Genomic DNA, 23,150 nt, shown 5'->3' on the forward strand with positions numbered 1-23,150 from the left:
CATGTCTGTGCTGTGTTTAGTCCGTTAGGTTGTTGCAGGCTAAATGCTGCTCATGGCTGGACGAGAGGGAGCGGCAGGTGCTGCTCTGTGGCGTTCTCGCCGTCCCGCCGACCATCCCTGTGAATGTTTCCAGTGGCTGGCTGCCTCATTTGAATATTGCAGTGCTGTGTTTATCCCGGCACAGCACAAGAGCAGGTCCAGCCAGACAGCGACACCCCCCCCTAAATGCACCCACATTCATGCACTGTGTACTCAACGGTACACCTGTACGCAAAATCCTGCATGTAGTTTTCATTTCAGATTAAAAACTTTAGCAAACTTTCTTGATTGAGTCAAACATTAAGAGAAGTAAACAGTCTTTTGTTTGGTTGACAGTATTTTTGTGTTTATTCATGATAATACTTTAACATTGGAAGCAAGTCTGTTATTTTATTGACGTCTAAGACAGAGAGAGCCTAAGGCTCATACTTCAGTTCATCAAAAAAAATTAATGTGATTTGTGGTTTAAAAAACTGGCAATAAAAACTTTTGAGAAAACAGTTGTATTTTAGAAAACTGTGAACTCTTATGAAGAAATATCAGCATTAATCATCACTGTACATAGTTTACAGATAATATTGATAACAAATGAGCCAAAAGACTTGATATGATGTGTGGATAGCAGGACATGCCAGACCCGTGTTGAATGTCTGTGCTTTCCTACAGTACTTTGGCGTTCCACTCTTGTTTTGAGCACAACTGTGTCCAGATGTTTAGGAGGATTTTTGTGGCCAATCAGAATTTGTCAAAAACTCGATCTTGTTAGCAAGAGGTTTGGTGCTTAGACCAAAATTGTGTTCACATTTCCAAACCCTTTAGCATCGTTCAGTCATTGCATTTGGACTTGAAGTCTTTTTTTTTTGTGTGAAACATTTAGCCATTTATACAAGTATCTTCTCAGTCTTGGTTGGATGAATGGTGAAATATTAAAAAAAAAAAAAATTATTCAACCTCAATACGTCACCTGCAGGAATCTTCATCGACATACCCTTACCTGACCCGTCTTCTTCTGCAAGGTCAATGACAAGTCTATGGAACAGGACAAATTCAAGGAATAACCAAAGTTTATAAACAATAGCTCAACTACTTTATTTTTGTCCTATAAGCCAGTGGAAAAAGTGAGACCAGACGTCTAATTGTTAAACAACATATTTTCAATGTTTAGGCAAAACAATTCCATTTGCAATGGTGATGGACATGCTGACAGATGAGGTTAGAAAGGAATCCCCATGGACTATGATGTTTGCAGACGATATTGTGATTTGTAGTGAGAGTAGAGAAGCTGGAGAGGTGGAGGTTTGAAGTATTTGGGGTCAACAGTCCAGAGTAATGGAGAGTGTGGAAAAGAAGTGAAGAAGCGAGTGCAGGCAGGTTGGAATAGGCGGTTTTGATGAGAAGACCAGCCATGTAGTTTGGCCTAGAGACAGTGGCACTGAGGAAAAGACGGGAAGCAGAGCTGGAGGTAGTAGAGATGAAGATGCTGAGGTTCTCTTTGGGAGTGACCAGGATGGATGGGATCAGGAATGAATACATCAGAGGGACAGCACATGTTAGAGGTTTTGGGGATAAAGTCAGAGAGGCCAGACTGACCTGGTTCTGACATGTCCAGAGGAGAGACGGGAAATATTTTGGTAGAAGGATGCTGAGACGAGACCTGCCAGGCAAGAGCTCTAGAGGAAGGAAGACCAAAGAGGAGGTTTATGGATGCAGAGAATGAAGACATTAAGGGTAGCTGATGTTAGAGGAGGAAGAAGACAGAGTTAGATGGAGGAAGCTGATTCGCTGCGGCAACCCCTGAATGGAGAAGACGTAAAGAAAAGAAGAGGCAGAACAATTTCATGCCGTCTGAGGTCCACACCAATTTTCTAACTTAAACAATGGAGGATTCATGGAGTCCAAACCATTCCTGTTTAACCCGGCCTTCCAACAGCCTGTCCTCTCTGCTGCTCTCTGGAAATCGCTTCCGCAAGATTGTCATTTCATTTTTGGGACATCCATACAAATTAATAAAAATAGAACAAAAGTACTAAAACTTATTCACAACTGTCCTTTACTCTTTTATTTATTTTTTTCTGATCCAGCCTCACACCACCTCTACACACAAACTCCACCTACTTTCCCATTTTGACCAAACTTTTTGAAAATATTTCAGTTTTTCATAGTGTTGAACAGTTTTTCAAATCCATCACCAAAAGGGGCTAGAAAAATATAAAATTCCCTAGATTTTTTAATTGTATAGGTGAAAATACAAAATCTGAGCTTATCTTTTGAAAATGGAAGATTATAAGGTTTACAGTTAAAACTGACTTGAGTTTTCTGACACACAAAACCATCAAATGTTGGTGTGTTATTTTTATTTTTTTTACAACTTTTTACACTTATCAAAAAGCACCACTTGTTCTTCATAAATGCTGATAATATTCCACCTTTTCAATAATGTTCCCACATTCATCAGTCAGTGCAACACCACAAAAGACTGTGCAGTCCCTGGGCATGGTAAAATCCTGCTGAGTGGAAATGTGATCCAAGGAATGCCGAATCTCCCCTTTCTATTTGGCTCTTGGTCAGACAGGTAAGTTTGGGTTTCATGGATCCTGGAGGAATGTAACCAAGACCTGACTACCCTCCACCCTGCGCCAGTGAAGTATGGTGGAGGAAGGACCTTGGTTTGGGACCGTCTCTCACAGTTTGGACATTTATTACTATTTATTCTATCAAAGAGCAGTTTTGATGCTGTTACAAAAGGCTGAATGTTGTGCTTTTAACTTGCATTTAAGATGGCCTTCATATCACACTGAAGTGTTTCCTGGGGCACAGAGTGATTAAACTCTGTGGAAAAATTTGCCTTCACACCCCCATCCCCTCCCCCTAACACATTTTGATTGAACCCAACATTCTTGATTAGTGTCTGACTTCAAATACGGGATAATTAGGACCAAATTCACCCAGATACGCTTCCAAGAGCTCTAAATCCCACCGAAGCTGCAAATTCAGTGGTGCTGGGTGGGGGTCTTCTAACTAAGGTCTTCAGAGTCTGCATTGATGATATAGTCAAACATCTGTGCTTTAGATTTTCATTTTTAAACAAGGAAGAATAGCTGCAGCTAACATCGTTTTGGAAAGCTGAACCTGCAATCCCACACAAATACCGGTTAAAAAAAAGGCCAAGACATACTTTGTGTAATTGCTGCACCTGACAGGTGTGAACCCTCCAAAGGGGAAGAATTCACAGTTAAGTTTCTACAAAACCACCACAAATTTGCTCCCGTGTTTTTTCTTTACCAAGAGACAGTGGCACTGAGGAAAAGACAGGAAGCAGAGCTGGAGGTAGTAGAGATGAAGATGCTGAGGTTCTCTTTGGGAATGACCAGGATGGATGGGATCAGGAATGAATATATTAGAGGGACAGCACATGTTAGAGGTTTTGGGGATAAAGTCAGAGAGGCCAGACTGACCTGGTTCCGACATGTCCAGAGGAGAGACAGGAAATATTTTGGTAGAAGGATGCTGAGACGAGACCTGCCAGGCAAGAGCTCTAGAGGAAGGAAGACCAAAGAGGAGGTTTATGGATGCAGAGAACAAAGTCATTAAGGGTAGCTGATGTTAGAGGAGAGGATGAAGAAGACACGGTTAGATGGAGGAAGCTGATTCGCTGTGTGAACCCTCCAAAGGGGAAGAATTCACAGTTAAGTCTCTACGAAAGCACCACAAATTTGCTCCTGTGTTTTTTTTTTTGTGGAGTGAGATCCAAATACCTAAAGGACAATAAATCAACTGTCTTAATTACTCAGCTCAATGTTTGGAAATCCTATAACATATTCATGAACTTTTTCTGATTTTTTTAAATCAAAAAAAACTTTTTTCTCAACTCTAGTTTGCATGTGTGCGACACTTTTGAGTTCTTGACTCTGTCCTTCAAATTAAGACTCTGTTTTGAAAGGGACTGTGCTGACCAAACGTTCCAGTCCTTTTTGGTTTTCAGTTTTGGTATAACCAAGACTTGAGTTTGTAGCTGCAGGATGAACCTCTGACCAGCTGGTGGAGTGTGTTGTATTTAATGCTGTGGTGTCAGTTTTAGTTCAGAAAGCCTCTGCTCCTGTATTTGTCCCTCTGTGCGGTCACCGGTTCTGAACCCAACTAAAACATAACAAAATTTTAAAGTTTTGAGCCAGATGCCAGCTTGGATTCGGAAAATGAAGACGAACATGGATCTATTTGTCTGCAAGTGGATGCATCAGAATGGAGCAGAGCAGGGAGCTTGTGACGTTCCTTTGCATCTTCTATGTCACACCTACAAGCTTTTTGCAGCAGCATTTTTGTGTCTGCCCCAGATTCACAACGATATGAATAGAAACACTCAAAAATGCAATTCAAAGGTTCATTTTCTTTATAACTTTCTTCCATAGTGAGAAAATGCCACGTGAACATGTTAAAAACACAAAAAACACAATTTTCATATGGCCGAAACAATGATTAAAAATGAACATAATGTGGCCTATTATTCAGTTTTGTCTTAAATCTGATGATGTTAGAATATTTTTTTCCCCATTTAGTGTGCTTTATTACATGGTTAAATGAGTTACTAAATTGTTCATTTAATAACTGAATAAAAAGCTAAATAAAATGGCTAAATATTAACACCTCTTATTTATTTTATATATTTTTTCTCCGTTTATGGCGCACATGGAACCGAGTGGCGCTTTCGTTCCAGTCCAGGACTGCAAATTCCACCTTAACAAATCTCCCGCGAACGAAACTTTTCGCAGAAACCCCGTCGGTCCACCTTAAGCGCACACGCAAACGCAGGAGGCGTACAGCGAGGTTTCCGCTTCTCTGGAGCTCGGACCGCGGCTCGCGAAAGCCTCCGTGTGTAACGTTCAAGCCTGACGCACCGAAGCACGAGAACGAGGCGAGCAGCGAACGCAGGAGGGGGAAAAAATGTCGGAACCCAAGTACCGCGAGTGGATTCTGGACACTATCGACTCGCTGCGGTCTCGAAAAGCCCGGCCGGACTTGGAAAGGATTTGCCGAATGGTCCGGAGGCGACACGGGTCTGAGCCTGACCGAACCTGTGCAGAACTAGAAAAACTAATTCAGGAACAAACCGTGCTGAAAGTTAACTACAAAGGCTCTATTTCCTATCGAAACGCCGCCAAGGTCCAGCGGAGGAGCAGAAAAAAGGACGATGCTTCGTTAACAACGGCTGCGAGGAGGAGCGCGGTGGAAGAAGCCAGTCATTCGGACTTGAGCAACGGGGACAGCGCTTTCGGTGCTGTGGACCAGGACGACGAGGATTTGGAGGTGTGTGGAGATTTCTGCGCGGGGGTCACGTTTGACGTGCTTTCGTGTTATTGTCATGTCACAGCGCAGCACATTCACAGGTGCAGGAAAACGTGCGCATTTGGCAAAAAAGAAAGAAAGAAAGAAAGAAAAAAAGGCGAGAGAAGGTGAAATGTTTTCATCTTGTTTGGACTCGGGGAGTGGTGAGGCGAGTGATTTGCAAGTGCACCCAAAACTGCCGCAGACGGGGAGCGGCGGTTGGACCTCGCTCGAGCGCTGCCGACGAGAAGAAAGGAAGGTGCGCGTGCGGTACAACTGTGCCTCATTTCACTCGTTTGTCGCAAAGCACGGGACAAAAACATTTCCAGCACTAAAGAGGCAAAGTTGCTTTGTTCTGCCCGGCCGCAACAAGCACAGTATCCATATTAGCGGCAGAAAGCGCTTTTCAATCCCCAAACTCGGCGTTTAGCAAAGCGGAGACGAAAAGAGTTAGCCCGGAAGTGGAGCGAATCTTCTTTCTCTTTCGGCTTTTCCCATCAGGGGTCGCCACAGCGAATCATCCTTTTCCACCTCACTCTATCATGAACATCTTCTACCCTAACGTTAGCCAACTTCATGTCCTCTGTTAAGACATCCATATATCTCCTCTTTGGCCGTCCTCTTGCCCTCCGGCCAGGCAGCTCCATCTCCAACATCCTTCTACCAATATATCCACTATCCCTCCTCTGAACATGTCCAAACCATCTCAGTCTGGCTTCTCTGACTTTGTCGCTAACACAGGCAACATGAGCCGTCCCTCTGATGTACTCGTTCCTTATCCTGTCTAACCTGGTCACTCCTAAGGAGAACCTCAACATCTTCATCTCTGCTACCTCCATCTCAGCCTCTTGTCTCTGTCTCACTGCTACCGTCTCTAACCCATAGAGCAGAGCTGGTCTCACCACTGTCTTGTACACCTTTCCTTTGAGTCTTGCTGGCACTCTTCTGTCACACAACACTCCTGACACTTTCCTCCAACCGCTCCAACCTGCCTGCACTCGCCTCTTCACCTCTTTTCCACACTCCCCATCACACTGAACTGTTGACCCCAAGTACTTAAACTCCTGCACCTTCTTCACCTCAGCCCCCTGTAACCTAACGCTTCTACCTTGATCCCTCTCGTTCAGACACATGTATTCTGTCTTACTACGACTGACCTTCATACCTCTTCTTTCCAGAGCAAACCTCCACCTCTCTAGCTGTTCCTCCACCTGCTCTCTACTCTCACTGCAAATTACAATGTCATCCGCAAACATCATTGTCCAGGGAGATTCCTGTCTTACCTCGTCTGTCAGCCTGTCCATCAGCATAGCAAACAAAAAAGGACTCAAAGCTGATCCTTGGTGTAGTCCCACCTCCACCTTGAACTCCTCTGTCTGACCTACAGCACATCTCACCACCGTCATACTTCTCTCATACATGTCCTGAACTACTCTGACATACTTCTCTGCCACTCCAGACGACCTCATACAGTACCACAGCTCCTCCCTTGGCACCCTGTCATACGCCTTCTCTAAATCTACGAACACACAATGCAGCTCCTTCTGACCTTCTCTGTACTTTTCCATCAACATTCTCAAAGCAAAAATGGCATCAGTGGTGCTCTTACGGGGCATGAAACCATACTGCTGCTCACAAATCTCCACCTTCTTCCTAAGCCTGGCTTCCACTACTCTTTCCCACAGCTTCATTGTGTGGCTCATCAACTTTATTCCTCTATAGTTGCTGCAGTTCTGCATGTCACCCTTGTTTTTAAAGATCGGAACCAGAACGCTTCTCCTCCATTCCTCAGGCATCTTCTCACTCTCTAAAATCCTATTGAACAACCTCGTTAGAAATTCCACTGCTGTCTCTCCTAGGCACTTCCATACCTCCACAGGTACGTCATCAGGACCAACGGCCTTTCCGCTCTTCATCCTTTTCAGAGCCTTCCTAACCTCATCCTTTCCAATCTCTGCTACTTCCTGCTCCACAACAACCACATCTTCCTCCCTTCTTTCCCTGTCATTTTCCTCGTTCATCAGCTCCTCAAAATACTCCTTCCATCTTTTCTGTACACTCTCTTGGGTTGTTAGCACCTTTCCATCTCTGTCCTTAATCACCCTTATCTGTTGCACGTCCTTCCCATCTCTGTCTCTCTGTCTGGCTAGCCTGTACAAGTCCTTTTCTCCTTCCTTTGTGTCTAACCTGTCATATAGCTCATCGTAAGCTTTCTGTTTGGCCTTTGCCACCTCTCTCTTCACTCTACGCTGCGCTTCCTTGTACTCCTGTCTACCTTCCTCAGTCCTTTCTACATCCCACTTCCTTTTAGCCAACCTCTTCCTCTGGACGCATTCCTGTACTTCCTCATTCCACCACCAAGTCTCTTTACCGTCTTTCCTCTTTCCAGATGACACACCTAGCACCTTCCTACCTGTTTCCCTGATAATCTCTGCTGTAGTTTCCCAGTCATCTGGAAGTTCATCCTGACCACCCAGGACCTGCCTCAACTTCTGCCTAAATTCCTCACAAGTTTCTTCATTCTGTAGCTTCCACCACTTGGTCTACTTTTCTGTTTTCCCTATCTTCTTCTTCCTGACCTCCAGAGTCATCTTACACACCACCATGCGGTGCTGTCTGGCTACACTCTCTCCTACCACCACTTTGCAGTCATTAACCTCTCTCAAATGACCTCGTCTACATAGGATGTAGTCCACCTGAGTACTCCTACCTCCACTTCTGTATGTCACTCTATGTTCCTCTCTCTTCTGGAAGTAAGTGTTGACTACAGCCATTTCCATCCTCTTCGCAAAGTCCACCACCATCTGTCCCTCCAGATTCCTTTCCTTCACACCAAACCTGCCCATCACCTCCTCATCACCTCTGTTGCCCTCACCAACATGCCCATTAAAGTCTGCTCCAATAACAACTCTCTCTCCTCTGGGAAAACTCTCTATGACCTCATCCAACTCACTCCAGAATCTCTCCTTCACTTCTAACTCACAGCCAACCTGTGGCGCATACCCACTGACTACATTCACCATCACCCCTTCAATTTCTAACTTTAGGCTCATCATCCTGTCTGAGACTCTTTTCACCTCTAGAACACTGTTTACAAACTCCCCCTTCAGAATCACTCCTACCCCGTTTCTCTTCCTATCAACACCATGATAGAAAAGTTTGTATCCTCCTCCAATACTACGTGCCTTGCTGCCCTTCCACCTTGTCTCCTGCACACACAGTACATCTACCTTCCTTCTCTCCATCATGTCTGCCAGCTCTCTGCCTTTCCCTGTCATTGTGCCAACGTTAAGAGTCCCTATTCTCAAACCTATGTTCCTGCCTTTTCCCTTCTCTCTCTGGCAACGGACCCTTCTGCCTCCCCTCTTTCTTCGACCAACAGTAGTCAAATTTCCACCGACACCCTGTAGGTTAACAGCATCGGTGGCGGTCGTTGTTAACCCGGGCCTCGACCGATCCGGTATGTCTAAAGTGTTGTGGATGATTCGCATGGTTATTTTGGCAATTTTTACGCCGGATGCCCTTCCTGACGCAACCCTCTCTATTTATCCGGGCTTGGGACCGGCACAGAAGTTACTGGCTTGCAACCCCTGTGGCTAGATTCCGGAAGTGGAGCGAATGGCCTTTCAAAATAAGGGCGTCCATAATGACTTAAAATAACACCGCCTTTTATTTTGCAAAGATGTGTCTGGAAATGCCTATTTTTTATCGCAGCTGACTTATCAACGTGGGAGTGGGTGAGGGGGAAAAAGTCTCGAACACCGCGGATGTAGGAGAATGGTGGGGGGACGATGGGACATTTTGGTTTTTCGTGGTGTTATCCCTGGAAAGCGAGTTCAGCTGCACGCGCGGTGTCGCCGAGTCACGTGAACACGCACATTTTTCAGCGACGCCTGGATTTCAACGCGCTGTGTAGATGTACTTCCAAATATGCCCTTGTCTGTCCCACAAACAACTGTCAACTGTACCGCAATCGCCCTCAAAGTGCCGATAGTCCCGGTTGGTTCTGTTAGTTTGGGTCCGAACCGTCAGTCTTTGGGGCGATGGGGGATTGTCGACGCAGTGCATAAAGTCGAACCTGTGGTTCCATTGTCGGACACCCCGCCAAAGCCGGTCACGTCCAACGCGTTCAGTGGCGTTGTTGCGTTTCTGCGTCCGGCACAGCACGTCCATCTCTGTTCGATGTCTCTTAAATGTTTGCGGCAGTGACATAAAACACACGCAACGCAAGAAATACACGAAAACCGGCGGCAGGGAACTAAAGATAAAAGCGATCGCAAAACTGTTCGCTCGGCGCTAGATGGCGGATGCGCCTGTCCGATTTGGGTTAAGCTGAGATCAAATTGAATTTGTGCTCCGCAAGGCGTGTGACGCTACCGAATGAACGCACTCGGTTACTTTACACAAAGACTTTGTTTGGATAACCTTGCGGGTTTACTGGTTTTACAAATCGACGTGTCCGATGATAGTCATTTTGCGGTCCTCATGATCTGGGGGGGTCGCTTTCACTGGGAACCGCTGATCCGTTACAGAGTCAAAAGTAGACGGAGCATCGCGGCGGCCGGGCGGGTTGCCGCGTTGCGCCTCTTGTCGACTTCCCGCACGGCTTTTGTCGGCTCTGCCGCGCCGCTGCTCGGCCCAGGGAAGCGCTCTGCTAAAGCGCCACAGACACAATGGCGAGCTCTTCGCCGCGAGTCGCAACTCTATGCGCACTTTGAAGGAAATTTGAGGGAGAGAAAGAAAGCAGAAACACCTCCCGTCGGCCCCCCTCATGTGCCTTTCAGTGTCAATAAATCAACTGATCAACAAGGCCGCTGAGAACGGGCACGCTGCGAGTGGATCGGCAGATTTATCGTGAGGCAAAACATGACAAATAAAGCCATGTCGGATCAGATGGCGCTGTGTTTTGTGACCGTGTCAGAGGGAAAGTTGTGCTTTCCCCGTCAGTCAATTCCACAGAAGCGGCGCTTTTGTCGGGCGCGGGGCGGGCTTTGGTGCGCTCTTCTTGTGCTCGGCTGCTGGGTCCTGAGCACGCAGCCGCACACAAGGTAATTTTTCACCCAGGGGCGCCGTCGACTGAACCTCCGCCCATGCTGAAAGGAACCAGTGCATTCGGTGAAACTAGTTACGTTCAACCAGGCGACGTTGCGTTCGCGTGAAACTGCGCGGAGGCGCGTTTGTGGCGTCTATTCCACCAGTTTCCCCCCCTTTCTTTCTGCTGCGTAAACACGCGGAAAGGCAACAATTCACCACCGCGGCGCTCAAATTGCGACATGTGTTTTCACCATGAGGTTAATGCTGCTCACTTATGACAGCATCTTGAAGGGTTTTTCCAGTTTGGCCCCTCAACAAACAAACAAATAAACAAACAAAACGTCATGCGCTTGTGTTCGACAGGCTGACACTTCCATGGCTATGGACACAGACAGTAATCCAGATGAGGAGGGGGCTGAGGAGAGCCAGGACGGCCAAGACAAATCCTCCCCCAGCCGCACTCCTGAGGAGCCCCCCATGCACCGCGCGCCCGTCCAGGCGGCCTCTGCCCCCTGCTCCCCCTCTGGCACCCGCCCCGGCCCCGGCCCGGCATGCAGTTCGGGTCAGGACTATGCCTCTCTCCAGAAAGCTAGTCAGAAGCCCAACTCCTTGCCCCCCTCCAGCCCCAGGGCCCTCCCTCACAATGACTGGGCTTATGATCCTGCAGCGTGCCCAGTGGAGCGCCAGCACCCAGGAATGCAGAGAGACAAAGGTATTCACACTGCTAAACACAGGATTACATGCACACTGTGTATTATGGATCTCTAATATTGTTTCATGAGCAAGTCTATACTTAGCTTTGCAGTGACTATGAGGAAGCATGGGGCTTTCAACCAACTACATGATTAATAGCTGGTTTTGACTTGACAGTGGAAGTGGAGTTAATGTATCCTAGATACAGAGCTGCAGGAGAAAATGATGCATTTACCAAACCTGTCCATGTTAGCAATGCTCTTGGTAATTGCTTCCTTTAAACTAGTTATATTGGTTTAATGAACAGCTCGCTTGTAGGAGCATCATTTTCATATTATTATACTAATGTTGTCCATGTAGAACCATAATTGGGCAGGACTGTAGAGCGAGCAGCCAGTAAGGATGATAATGTGTCATTTGCTGGTAAATGTTTGACTCTATTTGCAGCAGAAATAAAGCCAACCGTCCACACCGTAACTACCATCCCCTGTGATTTAAACAACGCAAAGAAAATCGACGGAGAGAAGTTAGACGGCAGCCTGTCGTCCGACCAGCTGGTACCAGACTCTGCAGCAAGACCGGTAACCGTCCTGCAAATCCCTTTTTGTACCTGCAGTTCCTTTGTTCTCTTCCTTCTGTAATGCATTCCCATGTTTGATTTGTTTCATTCTTCTTTTTTGCGGCCGGTAGGATGAGATTAGAACTGTCTCCGATGGAAGATCGCAAACAATATCTCCACCATCAGAGAACTGTAAGTATGTCTGAAGATTCATCCAGATCCCCATTGCAGGATCCTGTTCATTTAAAGGGTTGATCTAGAATTTGCTGCTAATTGGAGAAGCTTCTACATGGGTTAGCAGTGAAACATCTTTAAGACCCATTATGTCCAAGAAATCAACACAGGTTTTTAGATTTTGGCCCAAAACAACATAATCTTATTTAAAAAAACAACTAGTAATACTTTTACAATAGACCTAAAGATGATGGGAGTGGGACTTTAAAGTGGTTCCACTCTTTAATACTATCCTGTTTTTTACTTTACAAACTGGAGGCCCCCTCCCAAAACGGTTTAAAGCCTTTATTACTTTACTACTTTTGTAGTACTACTACTGCAGTTCAAAACTTACAACGTACAAACGATAAGCAACAATTATGGACACTAGGGCTGGATAAAAAAAAAATCAATTAATCAATTTAGATTGATCACTACTTAAAAGATTCATGGAATTATTTTCTTTTAAAATAATTCACTTTATATTTCAGGGAAAACCAATTTTCTGTTCATTTTTTGTCCTATAATTCTTTTTGTCAGTTTAAAACACTAGTTATGTGACAACTTGTCACCTTCATGAGGCAAAATACAATTTTTGATGGAAATTTAAAAAAATAGATATTTGACTGAATTGAGTCAAACTATAAATAATTTCAGGAACTTTAGTATCTTTATGGAATTGATTCAGGATTTGACAGTGCTGCTTTGCTCTAGCAGGAGTGGTCATTTAACAAATAAGCTACCTTTTTGAATAAAACTCTGAAACATCTGCCTCCTTAATACAGAAAACCACAAAAAAACATGATATTTTACATTTAAATACAACTCATCTATTCATCTTTTGAAGAAAACTCATTTTAGAATCTAGATAACATTTCAATCCTGAGAATCTGTCACATTAATAAGAAACAGAACGACCAGAACATCTTTTTTGGACTCAACCATCTTTGTTTCCCCCAAAGGCACATTTAAGAAGATAGACATATCCCTCAAACCAGCTGAAGAGGCTCTTCTAAACGGTACAGGCGAGGAAATGTAAGTATCCTGGAACAAACCTCCAGCTCCACATGTATTTTAGTCTGTCTCCAGTCTTCTGCAAACACCTGTTAGCTTTATTTTCAGAAAATGCTGCTGTAGTTTGTTTTGAATTAACTGCGTTACTTGATGAGAAAACTGTGAACTGTAATAATTGACGAAAGCTGGATTTTGAAACACAATTAAGTCCCAGCCAGCTTGTCCGTTCGGCTCTGAACGTGTTTGGCCACGCCTCTGTGCTTTGGCAGATGGTTTTCATCTTTGTTCATGAGACAATCACACAGGGCACGAGAGGACTAGGAAATACCACTCCGTGGCACATTTACCTCAGACGTCGAGCTGAGATTGCTGCTTCTGATCCCTGTTTTATTTGATCTTCCTCCAGCTCATTGAAAAAGGAGAAGATGAGCCAGAACTTGTTGCAGTGGACTGTGGCAGATGTGGCCAGTTACTTCTCGGCCGCAGGATTTCCAGAGCAGGCTGTGGCCTTTCGAACGCAGGTAAACACCTCCGCAAGGCTGTGAGACAAGACCTCCACAGATAATGCCTCACTAAGGGTTTTTTTAGCCAGTTTAAAGTTCTAGATGAAAGAAAATACACTTATTTATAAGATTTCACATAAAAAAACAAAAAACTTTAAATTCTTATCACATCGTAAAGTCTTGTCAGAAAATAATTTCAAAACAATTTCATAATTTTCACAGAAAAGAGCTGCTAGTCCAGTATAATCCTGTATTATGTATTTGTTTTTTCACCTCAGTAAAAGCAGATGTTTTAGCCGTTTAAAGCTCCAAGGCACTGAAGTGTGTGTTAACACAAAGTCAGCGAGAAGAGGCATCATCTGCCATCCGAAAAGAGGCAATAACGGTTGCTCATTGATTAGCCAAGAGTTTAAATGCCATTTAGAAACAATTTGAAGTCCATCAGTCTACACTGATGGCTGCCAAATTTCCCAGCAGCACAGGTCAGGCTAAAACTTGGATTATTTCCCTTTCAAGTTTAACAAAGAATAATTACACAAAGACTGGAAAAATGTTTTCGCTTTTATGGAAGGTTTTAGAAATGAAACACACTGAAGACATCTCTGGGACTCGTTTAACAGAGAAAGAGGAGATGTTTCACCTTAATGCAGAAAACAAACGCCTAATCAAAAATATCATATCAACTGTTAAGCCATGAAGCTGTGATGAACTGACACACAGTGGGAAAAATATGTAATTTGTCAGTCACTGATTCTGCAAGTTGTCCCACTTAAAAAGACGGGAGAGGTCTGTAATGTTGATCATAGATACATTTCAACTCTGAGAGACGGGGCCTCCAAATTCTCGAGAATGTGGGATGCTCGGTGGTGGAGTGGTTAGCGCTCTGGGCTCACAGGGAGAAGGCCCTCGACCGCATCCCAGCTGGGACCTTTCTAGCTGGAGTTAGCATGTTCTCCTCGTACATGTGTGGGTTATGTCCAGGCACTCCGGCTTCCTCCCACAGTCCAAAAACATGCTTCATTGGTTAACTGGTGACTTTAAATTGCTCCCAGGTGAGTGTGTGGCCCTGCCACAGACTGGCCACCTGTTCAGGGTGTACCCCGCCTTTACTCAACTGTGGCTGGATCTGCACCAGCAGCCCGGTGGCCCCAAAAGGATTCAACTGAAGATGAATACATGGATGGATGGAGACAGAATGTAAAATAGAATCACAATGTATAATTATTACTGATATATGGTATATGGTTCACGAAAAAAAAAAACATCCTATCTCCTCAATATTTTGTTATGTAATCCTGGTTGACAATGACAGGTCATTGCAGTCAACTGGACTTGGTTTATCATCTGTTTGAAAATATCTTCTCCAAGAGACTTTCTCAATTTTGACTCTCCTGCAGGTTTTCAGCACGTTTGCCTTGTAGCTGCTATTTTCTGGTCCATTCTTTCATGTAGATCTTCTCGAGAGCTGCCATATTTTGAGGTTGTTGTTTGAAAACATACATTTTCAAGTCTGGACACTGGTTAGGCAACTCCAGAACCCAAGGTTCTAATTACTTGTTCTCTGCACCATTATATATGTAACTTTTTTAAATCATACAAGGGGATTCTTTTTTAATATTCTATCTCTTTTAGTTGAAGTGTTTCTATGATGAACCTTACAGACCTCTCCTCCGTTTAAAAGGGGAAAGCTTGGAGATTCTTTGACTGTCAAATCGTTTTTTACCCCACAGGTTGTGGTAAATGGACATGTTGTATTCACATAGTTGACCATGAAGACCTCTGCAGGCCAAAGTGTTTAAGCATCAAATGGGAGATTATCTGTTTAAAAACAGCTTTTTTAGAGTGAATCGTGCAAGTCACTGATCCCAAACACATCCACAGCATAAGCTTAAAAACAGACTCCAATGAAAATTGTGTTTTTGGTGTTATTAACGTGTTTATGTGGCATTTTTCTGGTCATGGAGGACATTTTAAAAAAAAGTTTAAAATACCACTTCTGAGTTTTTCCTTTTTCAAATCGTGAATCAGATGAATAAATGCAGTTTGAAAAAGATCATATTTGTTACATAGAAAATACTGGCGAGGCCACAAGCTCCCTGCCCTTCTTTTTATTCTGATACATCCATCTTTGTTTTCCTTGTCTGACCTGACATCTGGCTTAAGACTGTACATCTGGATAACTCCAGTATTGTTCGCCATTTTTGTTGCACTGCTAGTGTTGTTTTGGGGGTGTGAGAGGCTGTAAGCTAGCTGAAGAGAGTGTAAACAAAGAGCTCTCATTATCGGGGGGGGGGGGGGGGGGGGGTGTCGGTCTACACCAGTGGTCCTGCCCACAACTCGGAGGCAAACTTCTGTTGAACTCCTGCCGCCCCGCAGAAACTATGTCCCTGAAAACAACACAGTTTTTTTTTCCTATTTAAAAGACCACTGGGAAAATGGTTCTAATGATGATTGGAGTAAAGTTACTTTACTTAAAGTACCCTTTGTCTCCTTAACAGGAAATCGATGGGAAGTCCCTCCTCCTAATGCAGCGCAGTGACGTGCTGACCGGCTTGTCCATCCGACTCGGCCCCGCCCTCAAAATCTATGAGCGGCATGTGAAGGTGTTGCAGAGGACCCACTTTCTGGAATGTGAGAACATCTAGAGATGATTGGTGGCGGCAGACAGTGCTGCGCTGACTCAAACTCTGATGCAGTCCCTTTTCCTGTCGGGATTCCACCACCCACATGCATTCATGTGTTGGAGCGGGTGTGGAGGGAGGGGGTGGGTGGGCAGGCTGCGGTGGAATTCACCTTCACTGTGAGAATGACCAGAAACTATAAGACAGTCATCCTACCTCTCATTGTGGTCTTTGCTTTTTCAAATGGTTGTTACGTTGACTTTTGTTCGCTGGAGAAGAAGCTGCTGCAGGTGAAGCATGGCGCAGCAGTGGCTTTCCTGCAATATCTAAACCATCCAATGCACCTAATGAAGCGATGAGCTGCAGGGCTGAGTTGTCTCGCATTGGGATGTTCTCCATGTGTTCACTTTCTAAAACTTTAAGTCATGCAAAAATGCAAAGCACATCAGTTGTGTGTTTAGCTTTTTTCTTTTTTTTTTTAGAAGTGGATTCAAATGTTTCCAAACTAAGTTAGGCTGTAAATGTGTAAAGAGTTTGATTCCTCACCTGTCATTCCTTCAGTAGCTGCTGCTGTGGATGCAGTCTTTGGTGGATAAAACCCGGATGAAACACCAAGACTTCACACACACACACACACACACACGCACCCCCGATGCTGTCTTAAGTCAAAGATTGTGGTCCAACATCATCACATTTTGGGAAATGATTCCAGAAACTTGTGACCTGAAAATATGCAGCTTGGTAAAATATGCTTTTATACACGAGCAAATTAACTTACGAAAAACCCCTTATTGTCCAAACTAAGTGTACCCTTGTAAATTCTGTATAGCTGCTCAGCATCCGTTAATGAAGCAGACACATCTATGAATTCAATATTGTATCTTTACCTCTGTTTACAACTGTCTGGTCTCACTTTGAGTTTTGATCCAAGCCATCCACTTGAATTGTAACATTCCACATTGTGTTGTCTTCATCTTCAGTGTATTTCCTGACCTTTTTATCTGTAGTTCAGAGACTTCTTCCAGATCTGCAAATAAAACTTGCGTCTCTGTTTACTTGTTTTATCATTTATTGATCCTGAATTATCTGTAAACCAACAACATTTGTATACAGCTCCAGTTTTATCTGATGGTAAAACCTCACATCTGATTAGACTGTTGCTTTTACACCCAATGTTTTCCTCGCAGAAGGATTTTCAATTACCGCCACATTTTTCTGGCTTAATCCACAGGTTTAATCAGCACTGCTCTCTGTGTGAAACCTACATTCACAAAACAACATTTTCACAGTTATAAGGTCACCTGGGGATCCTATTGCATGAAATGTGCGACCTGGAGCATCGTCTGCTCCTGGCCAGGAACCAGTTTGGCTCTGCAGACTCCTGCTGGTAATCTCAGTGACTGCCAAAGCTATGAAAATGATCAAACAAGAAGCTCTGCTCTGAACATCTGACAATTCAAGAAAGAAAGTAGCAAAATATAAACTCCGTATTTCACATTCATATTTTTTTGTCTAGACTGCGTTCAGCAATAAAGTAAGACTTTGTTTATTTCACCGCCCTCGTTTGACAGTCCTACAGTCATTCCAATACTCAGAAATCATTTCCGCAGGGGATAGAGAAGCCCCTTATCAACCTCAGTAAGTGCTGGGTTCCAGGGTGTGGGATTGCTCCACCCCCCCTCCCTATACGATGAAGGGCAGTATGGAGGAGCGGAGTGTGGGATAATCTCTGAACTCCTTCAAGTAGCTGCGGTGCTTCCCTTTAGCCCACACAGTCATTTGGATGAAGGCCACGAGGGTGAAAAGAGCCACAGGCACACACTGGGTCATCACTGTGAAGCCAATCCAGGAGCCTAGCTGTGAGCAAAAGGTTTAACACACAGACACACACACGCGTTATAGGACATTACCTGCTTTTGGCCAGTAGGTGGCAGCAAAAGTAAAGGTTTTGCATGAGAAATGCACTCCAATGTCAGTGACCCTTGTCCTGTGCACAGAATTATACCCCCCTGACATGAAAATAAATAAAAAAGAAAATGTCCAGTTACAATTCTTTTAAATCCACCAAAAGTCCCAGCCCTTCACATTTGGTTTCAATGAAAAGCTCAAAATGTCCTTTGTAAATACCAAAATTAGATATTTCAGGAGGTTGCAGGTTTGTGAGATATTTAGGTTTAGAATGTCCTCTACAGAGGACACATTTGCATTGCTGGTAGTCAGGAAGGTACAGTTGGTTTCAGCAAATAAACACACTGTATAGTAAATTACGTACAAACAACAAATGATTTCTTACTTTAATAAAAAAGGTCAAATTAAACGATAAAAACCTTAAAATGAGCTACTTACTTCATATGTGTAATTGGGACATGAAACCAGCCAAAAAATCCAGGTGAAGGGATTTCTTGTTGGATAAGGAATCTTTTTGACCTTTGAACCTAAAAAAAACAACAAAACCTTAGATTAAGCAAAGCTTTATTTTCTTAAATTAAATGACAAGAATTAGTCCACAAAAGACATACCTGGTTGTTTCAGGTTACGCAGCACAACATGGATAGAAAAATTCCCCACTTGACAAAACTGCAGGAATAAAAGTGTCCAAAAATGAACCATCCCCACTCCAGCAAGGTGTTGGTTTTATATCAGAAATTGTGATCTTACTGAACTTACCAAGAAAATGTAAAGACCTGCGTTCACCTGCTGCTGTCCGTATACTGTTGTCGTAAAGGAAAGACTTAAGATATCAACTTCCAGTGATGAGCTAAAGCGAGTACAGTGGGGGTCAGCACTTACAGGGAGTGGTGTAAAGCGGATGGTTGATGTAATACGCCATCCAAGCTGCAGAGCACCAGTAATAGCCGCAGTTCTGGAACAGAAAGTGGGACCATAATAAGTCAAAGTGCCTGGATGAGGCCCTGTGGAGATGTGGCTCAGCTTTAAGAGGTTGGAAGCCAAATCAGTTCAAAACTGCAAATGTGGACCTTAAAAATGTTTCTGAGGGGCATGGTCCCGTGGGATATACGGTGGACAAACAGAGTTTCCAGAATCCTTTTGATGTAGTGGAAGGAGTGACACATGCAGGCCAAGCTGCAGAGGAAGAAACAATAACCAGAATGATAAGGTGTAATATACATCTCTCTGATATAGTCAGCTGAGCATTTGCATGTTTGCAGATCCAAGAAATCAAACCACACTCACTGCACCACCCAGTGCTTGCTGCTGGTGAAGTCGTATTTTGGAGAGTATATGAAGGGAAGGCGGAAGTAAAACATTAAGTAGAGGACTAGTGGACCAACACTTTCGGCGAGGAAAACCTGAAGAAAAACACAAAAAACAGTCCTTTCTTTTTTCATAAAGCGAAACTATCAGACTCATTTTGTGTCAAAAGGTTGTTTTTTTTTTTTTATCAAACAACAGAACATGAAGATGACACTGGTAACTGACACCAGTGGCTCCTCTAGCAGCTCATTTTACCAATCCTGGTCAGCCCCTGTGCCACTGTGGCATTCAAAGTGACAGTAATACTGTTCAACACCAGCCAGCTTGTAAGACCTTTTTACAAATGATAGGATCCAAAGAAGCAGCTCAGCTGGTGGTGACACAGATTCCTGAATCAGCAGTTCACCGCCTCATGCGTCTCCACCCACACCAGTATTGCCCCGAATCCCCGGGAGAGTGCTGGGGCTTGTATTGGGGTTAGAAACGACAGGGAATGAAGAGATCAAGTATGTAAGGGTGAATAAAGACGCACAAGTGAGAGGTCAGAGGGATAAACACCTGTGGGGGAAATGGGGCCATGAGATTATATGTCCCGGCCCAGAGGACAGGCGGTAGAGGAGGAGCGGAAAAGTGAACCACTGCGAGTCACTCCTGTGTCACTGCAGGCAGATATTTATATGCAAGAGTTGTTGAGTGTTTATATTTAAAGCACAGAAATGTCAGAGATGCTGGCGATGTGCAAAAAATTAAGTGCAATTGATGAAAAACATGCAAAGTGTGCAAAAAGCAGACCGTTGAGAGGCAATAAAGTTAGGACAATTGAAAGAGCAAAGAGTAATGGAATCATTTCTGACTTCACATTCGGTGCCACCGTGTGTAAACACAGCGTGGGCTGGCTCACCGTTCCCCATGTGAGCTGGGGTCCGAGGTCACTGAAATAAAAGCTGGCAGTGGTTCCCACAGGAAGTGTTTGGAGGACTTCCTCATCCCTGAGACTCTTGGTCTCTGAGGAACAACACAGCATGGCGTTACAACACCAGCATCACATTGAGATTTGCAAATGAGAAGAATCATGCAAACATACTTGGATCCAAACGTAGAGACTGCCTGGCGGGATACCACTTTGGATCTGTCAATGAAACATCCAGGAGTCTCACTTTTGACTAAATTTACTTAGACATTTACTTAGAATTTTTCAAAATAAAACAGTATTGTTCAGTTGTAGACTAAACAGATGATAAACTCACATGATTTGTGAAACAAAGCTTTAATATCCAACACAGTTGCAGTTGGCTCCACCTATAATCAAATTGCAAAGAGCAAATGCAATCAAGAAAAGCTGATTCTGTGAATTAGCAGGAAGTATCACCTCTGACACTCTTGTCTTGGATTATGGAGGTCTTGCAATTGACCACATTTCCAGTTGTAACCTGAGCCTGAATGTTTGGAGCACAACACTGAACATTTTATGAGCTGCTAATCAAGCCTGCTTGTCTCTGTGATGGCTGCAGGTGGCATCAGCATGTGGCTTTTGCTGCATCAGAAAATTCCAGTCAGATCAGAAGATAATTCTCACCTCCCAACTTCAAACCTAACCGAACAGTTGTAGAACTGATAATGGCTGCACTTAGACAGGGAACCTCTAAAGTCTTACATGCAATGCGTGGTTTATAGTTGAGGTGGAGCTAAAATAAAGTTGTTCTCTACCTCGATATAAATACTGTAAACCTAAATAAAGAGTGATTAGGATATTAGTCTCCTAAAACATTAAATACCAGCGTTATTCCAACTTTCTCTTTTACTCTGACACCCACCTTGTCCAGCAGCAGCAGTTTCTCTTTAGTCTTCAGGTCCAAAATTTCCACCTCGAAATAAACAATCCTCTTAGCCTTTTTGGGCTGTTTTGCTTTTGGCTTTGGTGTAGGCTTCTTCTCGGCATCGGCTACATTTGCATTCTTTGCCTCTAAGGCCAGTATATCCATGATACAGCTTGATCCCAAACCTCAGCAGACCTGGCGAAACAGTCTTTGATAGTGCAGCTCGGCTGCTTGCCTTTGGCTGGTATGTGCAGTAGCTCCCTGTTCTCTCTCAGTCCAGCTCGGATGTCATGTGCTGTGTCTTTAGGCCCCCCTTGATATCGCTCCGACTGAATAAGAAATGGGATCGCCTTCTTTCCCAGACAGAAGAAAAACTCATAAGATTGCAGAGGTGAAGAAAAAGGAAAGAGGAGAGTCAAAGGAGAGCCGGTCTGAGTTCATGAAGCGGAGTGAGAACCAGCTCCTCGCCTGACAAACACCCTCTAGGAGGTCCACAATCCCCCCACCCATGCAACAAAACGCACTGAAGACGAAACTGGAGAGCTCCAAGACATAATCCATAGTGCACCATTTGCAAGGCTAAATTTAAATCGCCTGATTTGCTCGGCTCTGGCTTGGTAACCTTGAGAAGACGAATGCAACTCTAACCACCAACAAATGCCCAAACACTCTTTATTAGATTTAACAAACATAAATCCTGCCTACTTAGTGTCCATTTGGAGGCATTCATAGCTACACTCCAACTCCTCCCCCAGACCTTGTGGTCAAGCTGGTGTTCTTCTCTCAATCGGAGTTGAAGATAAAAAAAACTGCTGGGTCTGCTTTATTCAGAGTTATTTGTGATTTGGACATTTTAAATTACTATAAGGTAGAAAGTTTGTGGCAGAAGGAGCTAGAGGCTAAATCTGACTGGGAGAAGATCAGAGATACCTGTCATCGCACTGGGTCATCGTGCAGAACCAACTGTATATCTATATCCTGGGATCTATTTATAACAAGGAGTACAAGCAGGCTGTAAAACAAACAAGTTAAATTTGACCTTTTGTTTTTTTTTTTTAGGTAAAATTAAATCCAAATCGTTCTCCATGCTTCTACTGAATGATTTAACTTCATTTTTATTTCCTGAAGCTTTATCGTCACATTAAATAATTTAAATGTATTACTATATAATAAATATATAATAAAACATCAAAAAATACATAGAAAATAACCTGTACTTTAAATACCATAATAATGTCTATATAACCCCTTTTATAATCTTCACCACATCATAGCAGCAGATTATTGCTTCGCTGAGAATAATTTAAAATAATTTTAGAAAGAAGATTAAAAAAAAAGGAAATATAAAATACACAACAAAAATGAAGTTTTATTCAGGTAAACAGTGGGACAAAAAGGTATTTAGTCAGCCACTAATTGTGTAAGTTTTCCCACCCAAAAAGATGATAAATGCCTTTAATTTTCATCATAGATGTGAGAGAGAATGAGAGACAAAGTGCGAAAAAAATACAGAAAATCACATTGTCTGATTTTTTAAGAATTTATTTGCAAGTCATAGTGGAAAATAAGTATTTGGTCACCAACAAACAAGCAAGATTTCTGGCTTTCACAGACCTGTACACTCGTTACCTGTATTAATGGCACCTGTTTGAACTAGTTATCTATATAATCGACACCTGTCCACAACCTAACCTCAAACAGTCACACTCCAAACTCCACAATGGCCAAGACCAAAGAGCTGTCTAAGGACACCAGAAACCAAATTGTTGACCTGCACCAGGCTAAGAAGACTGAGTCTGCAATACGTAAGCAGCTTGGTGTGAAGAAATCAACTGTGGGAGCAATTAAATGGAAGACATACAAGACCACTGATGATCTCCCTCCATCTGGGGCTCCCCGCAAGATCTCACCCAATTGGGTCAAAATGATCACAAGAGCCAGGACCAAAGTAACAAAGGCTACCATCAGTAACACACTACACTGCCAGGGACTCAAATCGTGCAGTACCAAACGAGTCCCCCTTGCTAAAGCCAGTACATGTGCAGGCCCGTCTAAAGTTTGCTAGAGAGCATTTGGATGATCCAGAAAAGAATTGGGAGAATGTCCTATGGTCAGATGAAAC

The 23,150-nt window shown here is 43.7% G+C and overlaps 2 protein-coding genes and 1 long non-coding RNA gene across 5 annotated transcripts; 1 reads left to right on the plus strand and 2 right to left on the minus strand.

The window, feature by feature from the left end:
* Positions 1 to 4,798: 4,798 nt before the first annotated feature.
* On the plus strand, positions 4,799 to 17,050 carry samd1a (sterile alpha motif domain containing 1a). 3 transcript variants are annotated; one of them, XM_004071630.5, is made up of 7 exons: positions 4,799 to 5,340; positions 10,756 to 11,104; positions 11,533 to 11,666; positions 11,776 to 11,836; positions 12,820 to 12,892; positions 13,278 to 13,392; positions 15,873 to 17,050. In XM_004071630.5, exons 1-7 carry the CDS (start codon positions 4,978 to 4,980, stop codon positions 16,017 to 16,019), a joined length of 1,242 nt encoding a protein of 413 aa, XP_004071678.1. In that variant the 5' UTR covers positions 4,799 to 4,977; the 3' UTR covers positions 16,020 to 17,050. The 3 variants fall into 3 exon arrangements, with proteins under 3 accessions (XP_004071678.1, XP_011476410.1, XP_078807762.1); XM_011478108.4 differs by having other exon boundaries at positions 4,836 to 5,340; positions 11,536 to 11,666; XM_078951636.1 differs by lacking the exon at positions 4,799 to 5,340 and adding an exon at positions 5,383 to 5,617.
* On the minus strand, positions 13,918 to 15,998 carry LOC144994303 (uncharacterized). The gene is made up of 2 exons (XR_013657771.1): positions 15,855 to 15,998; positions 13,918 to 15,761 (listed from the first exon to the last, which is right to left on the minus strand). It is a non-coding gene; the product is annotated as an uncharacterized LOC144994303 (long non-coding RNA).
* On the minus strand, positions 17,047 to 21,692 carry tecra (trans-2,3-enoyl-CoA reductase a). The gene is made up of 11 exons (XM_004071382.5): positions 21,026 to 21,692; positions 20,459 to 20,510; positions 20,296 to 20,340; positions 20,113 to 20,216; positions 19,191 to 19,306; positions 18,974 to 19,079; positions 18,786 to 18,858; positions 18,663 to 18,706; positions 18,515 to 18,572; positions 18,342 to 18,430; positions 17,047 to 17,852 (listed from the first exon to the last, which is right to left on the minus strand). The coding sequence occupies exons 1-11, from the start codon at positions 21,191 to 21,193 to the stop codon at positions 17,679 to 17,681; spliced, it is 1,029 nt and encodes a 342-aa protein (XP_004071430.1). The 5' UTR covers positions 21,194 to 21,692; the 3' UTR covers positions 17,047 to 17,678.
* Positions 21,693 to 23,150: the final 1,458 nt, after the last annotated feature.

This window comes from Oryzias latipes, chromosome 8 (assembly GCF_053564925.1).
Source record: "Oryzias latipes strain Hd-rR chromosome 8, Olatipes_Hd-rR_3.1".
In the NCBI taxonomy this organism is placed as follows: domain Eukaryota; kingdom Metazoa; phylum Chordata; class Actinopteri; order Beloniformes; family Adrianichthyidae; genus Oryzias; species Oryzias latipes.

Excerpts from the sequence above, each read along its gene's own strand:
- tecra (XM_004071382.5), bottom strand. The coding sequence starts at position 21,193 with ATGGATATACTGGCCTTAGAGGCAAAGAATGCAAATGTAGCCGATGCC. Across the intron at positions 20,341-20,458 it reads AGCTTTGTTTCACAAATCAT|ATCCAAAGTGGTATCCCGCC; the intron begins GTGAGTTTATCA and ends TTTCATTGACAG. Across the intron at positions 17,853-18,341 it reads GTCCCAATTACACATATGAA|CTAGGCTCCTGGATTGGCTT; the intron begins GTAAGTAGCTCA and ends TTTTGCTCACAG.
- samd1a (XM_004071630.5), top strand. The coding sequence starts at position 4,978 with ATGTCGGAACCCAAGTACCGCGAGTGGATTCTGGACACTATCGACTCG. Across the intron at positions 5,341-10,755 it reads AGGACGACGAGGATTTGGAG|GCTGACACTTCCATGGCTAT; the intron begins GTGTGTGGAGAT and ends TGTGTTCGACAG. Across the intron at positions 11,667-11,775 it reads CAGACTCTGCAGCAAGACCG|GATGAGATTAGAACTGTCTC; the intron begins GTAACCGTCCTG and ends TGCGGCCGGTAG.